The 14,326-nt window shown below is 38.9% G+C and overlaps 1 protein-coding gene across 7 annotated transcripts in view; it reads right to left on the bottom strand.

Moving 5' to 3' along the window:
* Window positions 1-261: 261 nt before the first annotated feature.
* KIF21A (kinesin family member 21A) overlaps window positions 262-14,326 on the bottom strand; it is a 95,949-nt gene continuing 81,884 nt past the window's right edge. For all 7 annotated transcript variants that reach the window (XM_063307974.1, XM_063307970.1, XM_063307972.1 and 4 more), the window contains 6 exons: window positions 10,614-10,794; window positions 8,595-8,759; window positions 7,400-7,517; window positions 5,672-5,842; window positions 4,318-4,517; window positions 262-1,729 (listed from right to left, as the gene is read on the bottom strand). In XM_063307974.1, the coding sequence (XP_063164044.1) occupies window positions 1,636-1,729; window positions 4,318-4,517; window positions 5,672-5,842; window positions 7,400-7,517; window positions 8,595-8,759; window positions 10,614-10,794 (929 nt within the window). In that variant the 3' untranslated portion in view covers window positions 262-1,635. The remainder of the gene's footprint in view (window positions 1,730-4,317; window positions 4,518-5,671; window positions 5,843-7,399; window positions 7,518-8,594; window positions 8,760-10,613; window positions 10,795-14,326) is intronic.

Genomic DNA, 14,326 nt, shown 5'->3' on the forward strand with positions numbered 1-14,326 from the left:
TCAGAGTAACAAAGCAAAAGAACTGTGAGAAATATTTTCCCTCTACTTCTGGATTATAAGCAAGTTAGTAAATGTAGGTTTTGATCCTTTCTTAGGAGAATTCTTAGTATCAACAAACAACAGTAAGAGAGTCTAAGCAACAGGCACGGTTTTTACTTTGAATGCTATTACAAAACGCTTCCCTGGCGAGTATGTAAAAACAACTGTTTCTGTAGTGGGGTAAACAAAATCAATGACAAATAGTTCACGTTCAGTTATGTGGTGTTTTTTAATTTAAGCAATGACTACCTTAAGCTATACATGGATTAGCTCATCTTCTCCATCATTATGCCCAACAAAACAATAAAACATTGTTCTTGAAAATTATTCTGAACTTTTAAAAATAGCTGAATTTACAAATTAACGTCCTGAACAGTTGGATAAATTATACATCTCTCTCACTCAATCTGCACGTGCTACAGCATTTTTAAAATTCCCTCAGGAACCCAGTTAAGAGAGTCTCTCTTTATAACCCACATATTTACACAGCATTTGTTGACACCGTTGGTACAATTCTTTCAGGTATCTTTCAAGGTTCACAGACATACTTAAAACGCACTTAGCAGCATTATCAAATTAGATTAAAAGAAAGGAAATCTTGTTTGTTTTTAAATAAAGTAGAACATGAGATTAGAAGCACTCTATATGAAAAAAAAAAGATTCAGGTGTTTCTCTGTGAATACTGTGGTAGGCAAAAGCCCTAATAAAATGTTAATTCAACAGCATTTTAGTTTTTAGTCCCGAGCACAGAATAGACTGAGCTGCACTGCTTTGGTCAATAAAAGTATAGGGTTAAGTGACATTCCTTGTTAGCAGAATATAGGGTGCTTCCAGGGTTTTACTGTGCAATTATCCTGCCTCAATGATGCCGTTTTACCAAGATGAAATCCAGACACTAGATTCACAGATTTTGAATTTCCAATCTTTCCATATTTTCTCATGATGACTGCCATCTTTTTCTTTTAATGGAAAAAAAAGCTAAGAAAGATTGATTAGTTGCATGATATCTTTTGATTTGTAATGTCAGGAGCCCTCAGTCTGGAAACAGCAACAGTCAAGGGCAGTAATCTCTCCCACTTTATTGACACTCCAGTCTTAATATTTCATACAGCAGCAAAATTCAAGTAAACTTTTTAGGACCCCTCCAGTTCTCTTCTATTAAAGGCCTTGGAAATGAGATTAAAATATACCAGTATATTTTGGATAACTGAAGTTTCATTCCGCAGAAGGGTCACTGTGAGGTACATAGGGCAGCTTCATATTCTAGATTACAGTTCTCAGACCATTCAAGATCACACATGTCCAGTTCAATATGCAAAGTCTTATTTATGCACACAAATGAAGCCATTATATGTGAGAACAAGCATTCACACACACCCACACACAGACATATATAAAACCAACAAACAAACGTTTTGAATGCAGTACATAAGGCAGCTCTTAAGGGCAGCAGTTTTTAGCAGAATACAAACGCCTAACAGTAGAACAATTAACAGTTCTTTCAGGTGCTACCATTTGCTTATAAACGCAGAGCAACTTCAGTGAGAGCAAAGTTTATCACCAGAGCTTGAGAAGTCTAGCAGTGCAAACTCCTATTTAGTTACTGGCAATATCTTCACTTGTATCACCTGGATCAGAGATCTGTCCATCTAGACTGCTGGGAACTTTCCAGATTTTCACAGTTCGATCACTGTAAAACATTTTTAAGTGCGTGAAAAAGAAATAATTAAATGGTCAATTAAATTAATCTGATCATTGATTGAAAGAGATTACTGTTATTTATAAAATAAATACCCATGCAGCATTAAAAAGTCTTTTCCACTGGAATAATTTGCCTTAAGGAGGTGGTTTTTAAAAGGGAAGGGACCATATATGTTATTCACTGGCAATTTCACCACAAATCTGTAGAACCTGTAGCACGCTGAGTAGTATTATGCAGAGAGGGCATGCTGCAGACCCCTGTCAGTAAGAGAATTGTGTCTGGTGGGGTCCAGGAGGCGGGCCTTCCCTGCAGTAGCTCCCGCCCTCTGGAACGTCTTACCCCCATCGCTCCTGCCCTTCCGGAGGAACCTGAACACGTGGGGCAGGGAGGGGAGTAGTTATGCTTGGGGATGGCTAGTGCCCTCAAATGCTCCTCCAATGCAAGGAATTGGATCATAGCCATCTGGACTTTATTTTTAGCCATATTTATTAGTTATAGTTGTATTTTATATAGAGTATTTTTATATATTGTTATTTTATGGTACAGTATGTTTATTGTTTTAGGGACGCGGTGGCGCTGCGGGTTAAACCGCTGAGCTGTCGATCGGAAGGTCGGCGGTTTGAAACCGCGCGGCGGGGTGAGCTCCCGTTGCTTGTCCCAGCTTCTGCACACCAAGCAGTTCGAAAACATGCAAACGTGAGTAGATTAATTGGTACCGCTTCGGCGGGAAGGTAACGGCGTTCCGTGAGTCATGCTGGCCACATGACCCGGAAGTGTCCTATGGACAACGCCGGCTCCAAGGCTTTGAAACGGAGATGAGCACCGCCCCCTAGAGTCGGACACGACTGGACTTTACGTCAAGGGAAACCTTTACCTTTTTATGTTTATTGTTTTACTGACCATTTTGTTGTAAACCACCCAGAGTCCCTCTACTGGGAGGAGATGGGCGGTGACAAATTAGATAAATAAAATAAATAAAAATAAAATTATGACGGAGGCTTATCTAATTACAAAACTATCAGTTTAGTCTAGCCCTCCCCAAAGGGAAACCCCTTAGATGTGATGGGACTCCTTGCAGGATTTTCAGACAGTATGGCCAAGTAATATTTTCTTACACAAAAAATGAACCCCAAAACTGGCAATGCAGCAGTCATGGGTCATCCATCAGTCCCTGAAACTACACACGCAGCACCCCCAATAAATTAAAACATTAACAAAATTTTGAGACTGTCAAATTTTGCAAGATTTCAGTGGTATAGCAGCTTTGCCCTGTGAAATTTTAGAGGATATATTTAGGGGAGAGCAGCATTCTAAGAGGTTGCTGACCCCAAAAGAGCTTACAATCCATAAATATGATGAATGAGAAACATCCATAGTAACCTTCAAATGCAAGTGAACTCCAGCTCCCATTAACTTTAGCCAGCATGGCCAAAGCTCCTTGAGGGCACACACTGCAAGCCTCTGTTTAAACCAGTGTTTCTCAACCTTGGCAGCTTGAAGATGTGTGGACTTCAACTCCCAGAATTCCCCAGCCAGCATGACTGGCTGGGGAATTCTGGGAGTTGGAAGTCCACACATCTTCAAGCTGCCAAGGTTGAGAAACACTGGTTTAAACGAACAGAATAAGTGCAACTAAATACCTTTATTAGGACCAATTAAATATAAACTTTAAAGTACATCAAATTTTTCTGAAAAAAATAATTTGGGTAAACCCAAAAGCTCGCTTGGAGATGTGATTAAAAAAGTAATAGCAGTAGCCCTTCTTTATCTTGGCAAGTGTCAATTTATAAATGGGCACAGATGGGAGTTAATAGCGTTTGGCCTCCATGGTTTATATTCCAAATGTATGGGAGAATTAACTTATATTAGGGGCCATCAGATACGCAGACCATTAAAACTCTTTTTCTTTTTTGTATTTAATCAAAAGCTGTAAGGCCCATTCTGAATAAGTAGGTTTATATTTTGCATAACTATTTGTATTGTCATTTCACAGAGGAGTGTATACAGGCATTCTTCACTTAATGACCATTTGTTTAGTGATAATTCAGACTTACAATGGTGCTGAAAAAACCAACTTACAACCAGTGCTCACACTTACAACCACTGCAGTGTCCCTGCGGTCACGTGATCACAATTTGGGCACTTGGCAACTGGTTCTCATTTATGACCGTCACAGCATCCCGTGGTCACGTGATCGCCATTTTCAACTTTCCCAGTTGGCTTCTGGCAAGCAAAATCAATGGGGAACCGTGTGATTCACTTAACAACCACATGGTTCGCTTAATGACTATGGTGATTCACTTAATGACTGCTGCAAAAAGGTGATTCACTTAATGACTTGGGTCAGATTCACTTAATGGCCAGTTCGCTTAGCAACCAAAATGCCGGTCTCAATTGTGGTCATTAAGCGAGGACTACTTGTATAATCAGGAATCTTGGGCAATTTATTTATGTTTATGATTCTAATTATTTGTTAAAATATATTTAGTAAAGAAGGTAAGTGCTTCAAGTGAATGAGAATGCCCTAAATTAATTCCAGAAATAAAGTGTAAGTTCAGAACATAAAAATAACTCACTCAGATGCAGTAAAAATCTGGCTGGAATTGGAGCAGATGGCATTAATGGGACTATCATGTCCTTTTAGTTCACCGATTGGTGCAAAAGTGTCTCCACTCCAGAGCTTCAGAATGCCTCCTCGGCAGCCGCTTAGTAGCACAGAGGAATCAGGAACGACACCAAGAGCGCAAACCCAATCCTTATGAGCATTAGGAACTTGCTGAAAAGAAATCACAAGTTCAGGCAGAAAAATGGCCACATCTAAAATTAGGGATAGACAAAACTCTTTCAGAAAATATCAGCTGGAACATAACTAGGTGTATAAAGCAAAATAATGTGCAGGCTATTAGCTGTTTCAAGAGTTTTCACTTTTTCAAATAGCAATCCCCCCAAATGGAGTATTGTACCCAAGTAACCTGTGAGAGATTGTGAAGAGGCTGAGAAAGAAACAGGAGGAGCTCAAGAGGCAAACAGTCAACAGAGGGGACAGTTCATCAATGACTTATCTAGAACATGGCAGCTCAGTCAAGATTGCAGGAAATCCAAGAAGAGATTCAAAACTTTAAAAAGACTCTTCCTTTTTTTTTTGGTGCCTTCGAGTCAGTGTTGACTCCTGGCAATGGCCTGGACAAGTCCCTGCAATTTTCTTGGCAGGCTTTTCAGAAGTGGTTTGCCATTGCCTGCTTCGAGGGCAGAGAGAGTGACTGGCCCAAGGCCCCCAGCTGGCTTCATGCCTAAGGTGGGACTAGAACTCACGGTCTCCTGGTTTCTAGCCCGTTGCCTTAACCACTACACCAACCTGGCTCTCCTGCCTTATCAGTAATAAAAGAGGGCTAGAGTTTCCTACCACAGTTTCCAAGGTTCTGTACCTTATTCCTATTTCTTGCATTAAAACCTCCTATTGAAGTCTGTGTTATTCTTGCTCCCTTGACTGTGCCCTATTGTAAGTGGCTCAAATATCCTTTAACAAATCTGTGGTTTGTTTTCTTCAGAGTATTCCAAATATTAATACAAGCAGGAGGTGTCTGTGTATATTATCCGGGTTTGTCTTGAATTTCTAGTCTCTGTTCTGTAAAAATAAAAATCATATACTATATATTTTCTGTAATTCTGAGGATCAGTTAAGAAAGCCATTGGGAATCTTTCAGAATTCTAGAAGGAATGTGAAGGTTATAGAAAAGTGCATGAATGTAATTTATAAAATCTGAATAATGAATATTGCCTATATATTAGTCTAGATGGTCATTTCTCCATGAGTTTAGCATGTTTTAACATCTTTGGTTGTGAAAATGCAGATTTTGAATATTTGAAAAAAAAAATGATTTTGACAACAGTTCATTAATATCCTAATGCCTTCTGTTGTTTTAACATTACCTGAATTAGGTCTTTTTGGGCCAAGTCCCATTTTTTAATTCCATTATCTCTGGATCCACTGAAAAGGTGGTCACCCATAATAGTAAGTGCTTCAATGCCATCATAATGAGGAGGTTCAAAGTTATGTGTCGGGCTCACAGTCCCAAGAGCCCCTTCGGTTATATCAAACATCTGGAATGGGATAATACACTTTTATATCTGCAGAACTGCTTTGGCTAGCAATTAACCAATCATGGATGAGGAACTGCACCCATTATTCTTAATGAACACACAACAGTCCTACAACAATCCCCTGAAACTTTGGGATGGTGACTTAGTAGAAATGATTTTAAATCTTTGTGAGTTCAAAACAACACGGGCAGTCAGTAATCACAAATGCATAATTCATTTGTTTTATTTATATTCTCTTTGCATCTCAAAACGAAATTGTTTTTCGAAGTCTCGTTACTAAAATTACCTCACTACCATTGTATCTCCAGGAATGGACTTCAGATTATCACGTAAAACAAAACAAGGTGGTCTTCAGTTTTCCTAGAACTACCAATCACAGCCTTATGTGGGAGACTCTTAAAGAATACTTAGTCCAGGAATTTCTTTGGAACACAACGGAATTGAACTCTTAATCTTTCAACACAAAATTCCATTTTTAGTTAAATCTACACTTTTTTTCATTTGAGCAGTGTTGTTGTTACCATATTAAGCCTATTAGGAGTTTTAAAAAAAACTGCTCTACTTAAATTCATTGAAATATTCCAGTAGAAGATTAAAACATGGTTTGCTGTTGCTTGTCCATGTACTAATTATGCAATATATCAGGGGTAACATTTTAAGATATTTCCAAATAGCAGCAATTATTGGGTTTTGAGTTGTGATCTTATACACATTTACCAGTGCATAAGATCATTAATTTATGGGGCTTTACATCTGAGTATGTGGAGAGAAAAGATTGTTTCCATTAAAAACTGGTAACACCAAACTACTTATTTTATTCTCCAACAACAAAACAAAATCCATGAAAAGTGGCCAGCAGGAGTGGAATATTGAGAGTCCATCAGCCCAGGAGGGTCCTCTGGAGGGACCCAGGAAGAGAACCTCTTCTGCCATAGAAGCCACCCTGTGGAACATCATCCCACCCCCCACCCCAAATCCAGAGATAAGATTGGCCCTGATCCTGCTGGCTTTTCACAAGGCTCTGAAGACATAGTTTTGCCAAGGGACATGGGAATCCGGCAGTGTGGTAGAGCCGGTGCAGTGGCAGTACTGATTGTTTTGATGAATGGGATTACCTCAGCTGTGAGTTTTATGTATTTTATGATGGTGTTTTTTAAATATGCTTTTGTATTTTTTTCTTGTTTTTAAATTGTTGTATTGTTCTTTTTCGTTCTTTTTATACCACCTAGAGTCAGATATATGAGATGGGTGGCTATATAAATTTGAAGAAAGAATGAATGAATGAATGAATGAATCTGCCTGAAGACCTTTCAATGCAAATAGGGAATTCCTATTTTCATACATAAATGTACTCAGAAAATGGCAGCCTGACAAGCCTTTCAACCGTAAAAAACAGATTAATAATGCACTCCACTGAATTCCATGAAACTGATTTTTAAGTAGTTGCATACGAGACTGAAATATGTCTCCAAATTTTGTACGGAGAGAAACAGAGAGAAAGTTCATTCTTGAAGCCTACTTTAATATGACTGTTTAAAAGATGCATGAGAGGTTTACCTTTATATAATGGTCCTTTGAGCCAGTAATTATGAGATCTTGTCCATTGGAAATACGATCTACTGTGAGGCACATAACTGGGCCCAAGTGACCAGTTAGCTTTCCTGTAGACTGAAATCTAGAAGAATAGCAAAAGGTAGAACTTTTGAGATGTACCTAAAAGAACTTGGTAATTTCAAAACCAAACAAACCACCTCAACTAATTCTTTTTCAAAACTGTGCTGATATTAGGTCTGTGCAAATCATCTAACAAGTGAAACATCCCTCTGGACCTACTTGTTGAAGATGTGAGTCAGCCACTGCTGTACATCTCTCTGTCTGCTTTGAGGAGACCCTGGCCTTCCCCTGAGTGTGTATCTGCAGGCACTGAAGTTATTTCCACAAGAATAGCTGGTAAAGCTTTTAGTATGTTTACTCAGAGATCAGCAGATAGCACCCCCATATGGGGAAGCAGTGCTTCACATTGAATTTGTTTTAATAAAAGTAAAGTTGGTGGACTCAGCCTGCACCTCTGCAGATATTTTTTAATATCATTATGGAGGAACAGTGGCTTTGGCAGAAAGATCTGGAGTGCTACTCATATATACAGTGACCATACGTCCTTTATTATAAAGGATAGTTCTTTATTTCAGAAAGCTGTCCTTTAGATTTATTTTTCAAAAACTCACTTCTGTCCTTAATTTTGGTCATTTAATTTTTACTGTACAAATGGTACCTCTTAATGCACGGTCTTTTGCATTCATGTTGAAAATATGGAAACTGAATTGTCTTTTTAAAATAAATGTACATATACCGTTTGATTTTAGATATTTTTATTAGAATATGCATTTTTGCAAAAATTTTCTTGGTTTTGCTCTTGAATATTCCTTTGTGAAGCAAAGTTATAAACATAAGGAATTAAAAAATTTTATCCTTATGAAACTCTTTCAGGTTTGTCCTTTATTTTTTCCAAGAAAATATGGTCACCGTACTCATAAAGCATTTGCAATTCCACACTTTTGCCATGGGAAGAAATGAGGATATATCAGCTTTCCCGCTACAAATATATAATGAAAAGGGACTCAAAGCTGTCACTGACTAGTCCTTGCTAGTTTCCAAACTGGAGAAATCTAGTGCCAAGTCTGGTGCCAAATTCGTTTTGGCACCAGGAAACACAGTGCCCTAGCATGCTCAGTAAATAATTTGGAAAGATTACCTCTTCAAGTCCCACATTCTGACCACATTTCCTGCAGCTGCATAGAGAAAAGTGCCCGTTGGATTTAAGGCAATCTGATTTATCTGGTTCTCGCCAGCTGGAATTGTAACTGTTCTATTGGAATTTGCAGAACAAGCATCCCCTGGCATCACCTGGCCTGAAGATCTTCATTTTCCAAAGGAAAAGAACAAAATGAAACAAGATTAGATTAGATTAGATTAGATTAGATAAAAAAAGGAATGCGATAATTTCATCTGTCCCTTGCTGAATGTAATAGGATGATGGACATTGTGTACCTCGTTTTAAATGGAAAGCTGTGAAACTACTTACTTACTTACTTAACTTACTTACTTACTTACTTACTTACTTAACACATTTATATAGCCACTCATCTCACTAAATGTGACTCTGGGTGGTATACAACCAATAGTTAAAACGATATCACAACTATTAAAACACTTGTAAAAAATAAATACAAGCAAGATAAATAAAAAAAGATTGTGGGAAAACACTTATCTAAACAAAATACAACCATCATACCATGGGATCCCCAAAGTTGCTGGAAGAACCACATTTTCAGAGCCTTCCGAAAGGCTAATAGTCCCCCTCACCTGGGGGCGGGGGATGATGTTCCAGAGGGCGGGAGCCACAGCAGAAAAGGCATGCTGTCTGGATCCCATCAGATAAAGCCTTTTAGCAGACAGGACCTGCAACATACCCCTCTTGCTGGACCTGATGGGATGGGTAGATGTAATCTGGAAGAGGCAGTCCCACAAATAACTTGGACATATGCCATTGAAAATGTTTGCTTTGGGGTTCAATTCAAGGTGCTGCTTTAAGGCATGAGGCCAAGTTATCTGACAGACTGCCTCTCCCTGACTACATCTACCTGCCCCATCAGGACCGACAGGAGGGGCATGTTAGATTCCGTCTGCTCAAGACTTCCAGCTGGTGGGACCCAGGAGATGAGCCTTTTCTGCTGCAGCCCCCACCCTTTGGAACATCATTCCCCTGAAGGTGAGATTAGCCCCAACCGTATTGTCATTCCAGAAATCTCTTAAAAAAATTTTTTTTTCTTTTTCCCAGCAGGCTTGGGGATCCCATGATAATAGGTGTATGTGAGATTTTGGTGCATTCTCCCCTGATCTTATTTCTACTTTTTGTTAATGTTTCAATGGTTATTTAAGATTTGCTTTGTTTTATTGTATGCTGCCCAGAGTCGTGCCAGTGAGAGGGGCAGCTATATAAATTTGATAAATAAATAAATATGAAAAATTATTTATGTTTATCACACAACTTGCCAACAATTAAGTATTCTGATCAGGTGCCAACAGATGGTGAGCTGTTCAGGAGAATTCAAATGTCCCCATCTGATTGATATGTATCTACTGGTACTGTGAACTGATTCTCTCTTCCCTTTGAGGAAGAAGAGCCTTACTCCATGATGTGTGATGCCCTGGTATCTCTCTGGTTAAAAAGATGAGAAATACTTTAGACAGAAGAAAACCCACCTGCCCTGGCTTTGATAAGGCTTATAAAGTGTACCTCGATTCACAGTCTGATGCATTATAAGGAAAATCAGGAGGGGAATTACAGGCTTCTCTTTCTACAGCATAGATCAACTCATCCCCTTTGTTTACAGTGTTTAACTTAGAGCTCCTCAACAGCAGAAGCGCACAGTTTCCTTGTCTCTTTTCTCATACTGCATCACGTGGGCCTTATTTTTCTTTAGAACGCATATCTTACAAGTAATTTTTCAATTTGTATATTTATTTTTCAAATTTCTATCACCGCCCATCTCTCCCGAAAAGGAGACTCTTTATAAATAAATAAATAAAACAAATAAAATAAATTTTTCAATTTGCCAGCTCAGTAAGCTCTACACAAAAGTTAAAGAAAACAAAGTAGCTGCTTTTGAGCCTGGATATTCTGCATGATTATAATTGTCTCAGCACTTACTGCAAAATCTATTAATAATGTTATAAGATTACATTTTTGCTTTTTAGAGTTCCAACTTACGTTAGTGTTCGGATACATCTAGCAGAGTCTCGGATGTCCCACACCTTAATATAAGATGTTGAGACTGTGAACACCAAACTAGTATAATTACAGTATTTTACAGATACAACATTGTTGGGATGGCCACTCAGAGACATGATTTCCTGTCCAGTAACCAAATTCCATACTTTACAAGTCCGATCTAAAAAGAAAAAAATTACAACAAATAAAAAATGCCACATTATTCTGCACAATACAGGCATTCATTCCTTCGATTTATTTGTTGTTTCATAATGAATTGCTATTTTGACAAATTACATAAATACAGATTAAAAAGTACAAATCAATTATCTATTATCTTTAAAAGTTACTCAAAAAGTCAACTAACACTAGCAAAGGCACAAACACATTGACAGCAAAAATTCTATACAGGAAACATTAAAATACAAACCAGACAATAGTATTTTCAATTAAAAAAACAGAAAGAGTTTTAAAAAATCTTTGGCTCTATGTCAAAAGGAGAATTTAAGTGTAACATCCTCCATCCACTGTATTTTACAGCAACTGAAGCTTCTGGGTTATTTCAAAGGCAATTCCACTTGCACCACACTGCAATAACCTAACAGTAAGTCATCAGGCATGGAATACAGACCCTCTTTGCTGGAGTATCACTCTAAACTAAAAAGAGTATCCTATAGAAGAAGCACTCAATTGTACCAGGTAACAAAAATAAATGCCTGTAAGCATCTGTTAGGGGAAATGCAACCCTTCCAGCAAAACACGTGCCCTAGGGATTACATCCCAAGCTATTCTACCAGAAGGAATTACAGATTGTGGCTAGCTCTCAAGAGAGATCGAGGCTGAATGCAGAAGTTAGAAAACTGCAAAGTAGGGGAGATAGGAACCCAGAACCTCCTTCTCAAGAATGGGAATCAGTCAACAAACACACGCTCTTATTGCCCATGACCTGGACATTCTCCAACTATTAATCTGGGTCCATATGATTATTTATAATGAGCATTTCCACCTCTCTGGCAGTAAATGGGATGAAACATTACAAACAATTTGGCCAAGCCAAGTGCAAGTTTCAATAATCAATGTATACTGGCTCCATTTCAGAGCGCATAACAGCTCTGGAGAACTTTAACAATTTTACTTTCTTGATAACTATAATTTTACTGTAAACTGCCCAGAGTCGCTCTTTGAGTGAGATGGGTGGTGACAAAAACATATAGTGGTTAAGGCAACCAGCTAGAAACCAGGAGTCTGTGAATTCTAGTCCTGCCTTAGGCATGAAAGCCGGCTGGGTGACCTTGGGCCAGTCACTCTCCCTCAGCCCAACCCACCTCACGGGGTGGTTGTTGTGGGGAAAATAGGAGGAGGAAAGAGTATTAGGTATGTTCGCTGCCTTGAGTTATTTATAAAAATAATAAAGGCGGGATAGAAAATAAATAAATTAAAAATTAAAAATGCAGTCAAATGAAAAGGTTAATTCATTGACAAAATACTTCTGATGTTAATGGAGATAAAAAGGATTGTGAGTGACTTCTTAAAATTGGCAAATTAGATCTGCACAACAGAAGCCTGGGAATCTGAACTGCAAGATGATTCTTTTTCAAGCTCTACAGGAATAGCATAACTAGGAAATATAAAGCACCCCAGCTAAATGAGGTACCTGCTGTCAGTAGTGGTTTTATATCTATCTATCTATCTATCTATCTATCTATCTATCTATCTATCTATCTATCTATCTATCTATCTATCTACCTACCTATCTACCTATCTATCTACCTATCTATCTATCTATCTATCTATCTATCTATCTATCTAATTTATCACCACCCATCTCCCCCCCAAAGGAGGGACTCTGGGCAGTTTACAACAAAAGCAAAGTTTAAAATTCAATACCATTATAAATACAATAAATATGAATATAAATAGACAATAAAAATATAAAATGTGATAAAATCCAGATGGCTAAAGATTGTATCTCGGTCCGTGAGTATAAACGGCCATTCTAGGGCGCTAGCTATCCCAAGGAATGACTATTCCCCTTCCTACTCCAGGCATGCTGGCAGAACCAGGTTTTTAATTTTTTACGGAAGTCCAGGAGAGAGAGGGCTTGTCTCACCCTCCAGGGGGAGAATGTTCCAGAGGGTGGGAGCTACTGCAGATAAGACCCGTTTCCTGGACCCCGCCATATGGAATTCTCTTACAGATGGGGTCTGTAACATGCCCTCCCTGCATGACTGGGTGGGACAGGTCGATGTGATGGGGATGAGACGCTCCCTCAGGTAGCCTGGCCCCAAGCCATGTAGGGCTTTAAAGGTGATAACCAACACCTTGAATTGGACCTGGAAGCAAACTGGAAGCCAGTGCAGCTCACATAGCAAAGTTGTTACATGTGCCGACCTTGGGGCACCTAAAATTGCCCACACAGCTGCGTTCTGAACCATTGTAGCTTCCAGATATTCTTCAAGGGTAGCCCCATGTAGAGCGCATTACAGTAGTCTATATGGGAGATGACCAGGGCATATATGTTGGTTTATCAGTATTCTGTGATTTACAACACTCATTGTGCCCTACCATGTTTATTTTAGAAGTGCTAACTGCAGTCAAGAAACCATCTTTTATCTTTATATATTGTATATGTTTAACATTATGTGGTGGTGGGATTTTGTTATTTGTTCTTATGCTGTACACCACCCAGAGTCATGTTGTTTAAGTTGGGCAGCCTTATAAATCTAATAAATAAATAAATATTTTCTAATGAAGTAAATTTAATTAAGGCTGCTAGATCCTCACACCCATCAACCTTGAGATTAAAAACAATCTTTTCTTCTTTTCTCACTTGGCTTAACATCCAAACAAATCAAGAGGGATGCAACATTGGAAAGCTTGTTAATTATTTCGGGATAGTTTATTTGGTAATTGGACTTCCCTTCCATTGTCTGGCTTCTTTTTTAGTAGCTATCTTTTTTAATGAACTGTGAAGCTGGGTGGGGGTACAGGGTGGGGATGTGGACAGCGAAGAAAATTAGGAGTGAAGTAGGAAGTTAAATAGCAAAGAAATGAAGAAAAGTAGACAGAAACTGTTTTTGTGGTAGAGCTTCTTCCTGTATGACAAATGTAACAGAGTGATACAAAGCTTAAATTCAATGAGATTTCTACCAATTTGCCCCATCAAAAAACAAATCCATGATTCAAAGGGATCTGCTCTGAAGCAACAAATTCAACCAAGTGACTACGAAGTGCTTAGGTAAAGGTTTCCCTTGACATTAAGTCCAGTCGTCTCCGACTCTAGGGGGTGGTGCTCATCTCCGTTTCAAAGCCGAAGAGCCGGCGTTTGTCCGAAGACACTTCCGCGGTCATGTGGCCAGCATGACTACACGGAACGCGGTTACCTGCCCGCCGAAGCGGTACCTATTAATCTACTCACATTGGCATGTTTTCAAACTGCTAGGTTGGCAGGAGCTGGGACTAGCAACAGGAGCTCATCCCATCACGCGGATTCGAACCGCTGACCTTCCAATCGGCCAGCTCAGCAGCTCAGCGGTTTAACCCGCAGCGCCGCTGCGTCAAAGTGGTTTGCTGCTTTGATGGCTTTTCTCTAGTTATTCCATATTTATTGCATAGTGACATTGTTGTAACCATAGTTCTGGAGTTATTATAGGTAATATATGATGTGGCAGCTTTATTTCCACATACAGGAAGTTTCTAGCTCAGGCAAGCCA

This window comes from Candoia aspera, chromosome 7 (genome assembly GCF_035149785.1).
Source record: "Candoia aspera isolate rCanAsp1 chromosome 7, rCanAsp1.hap2, whole genome shotgun sequence".
Taxonomy (NCBI): Eukaryota; Metazoa; Chordata; class Lepidosauria; order Squamata; family Boidae; genus Candoia; species Candoia aspera.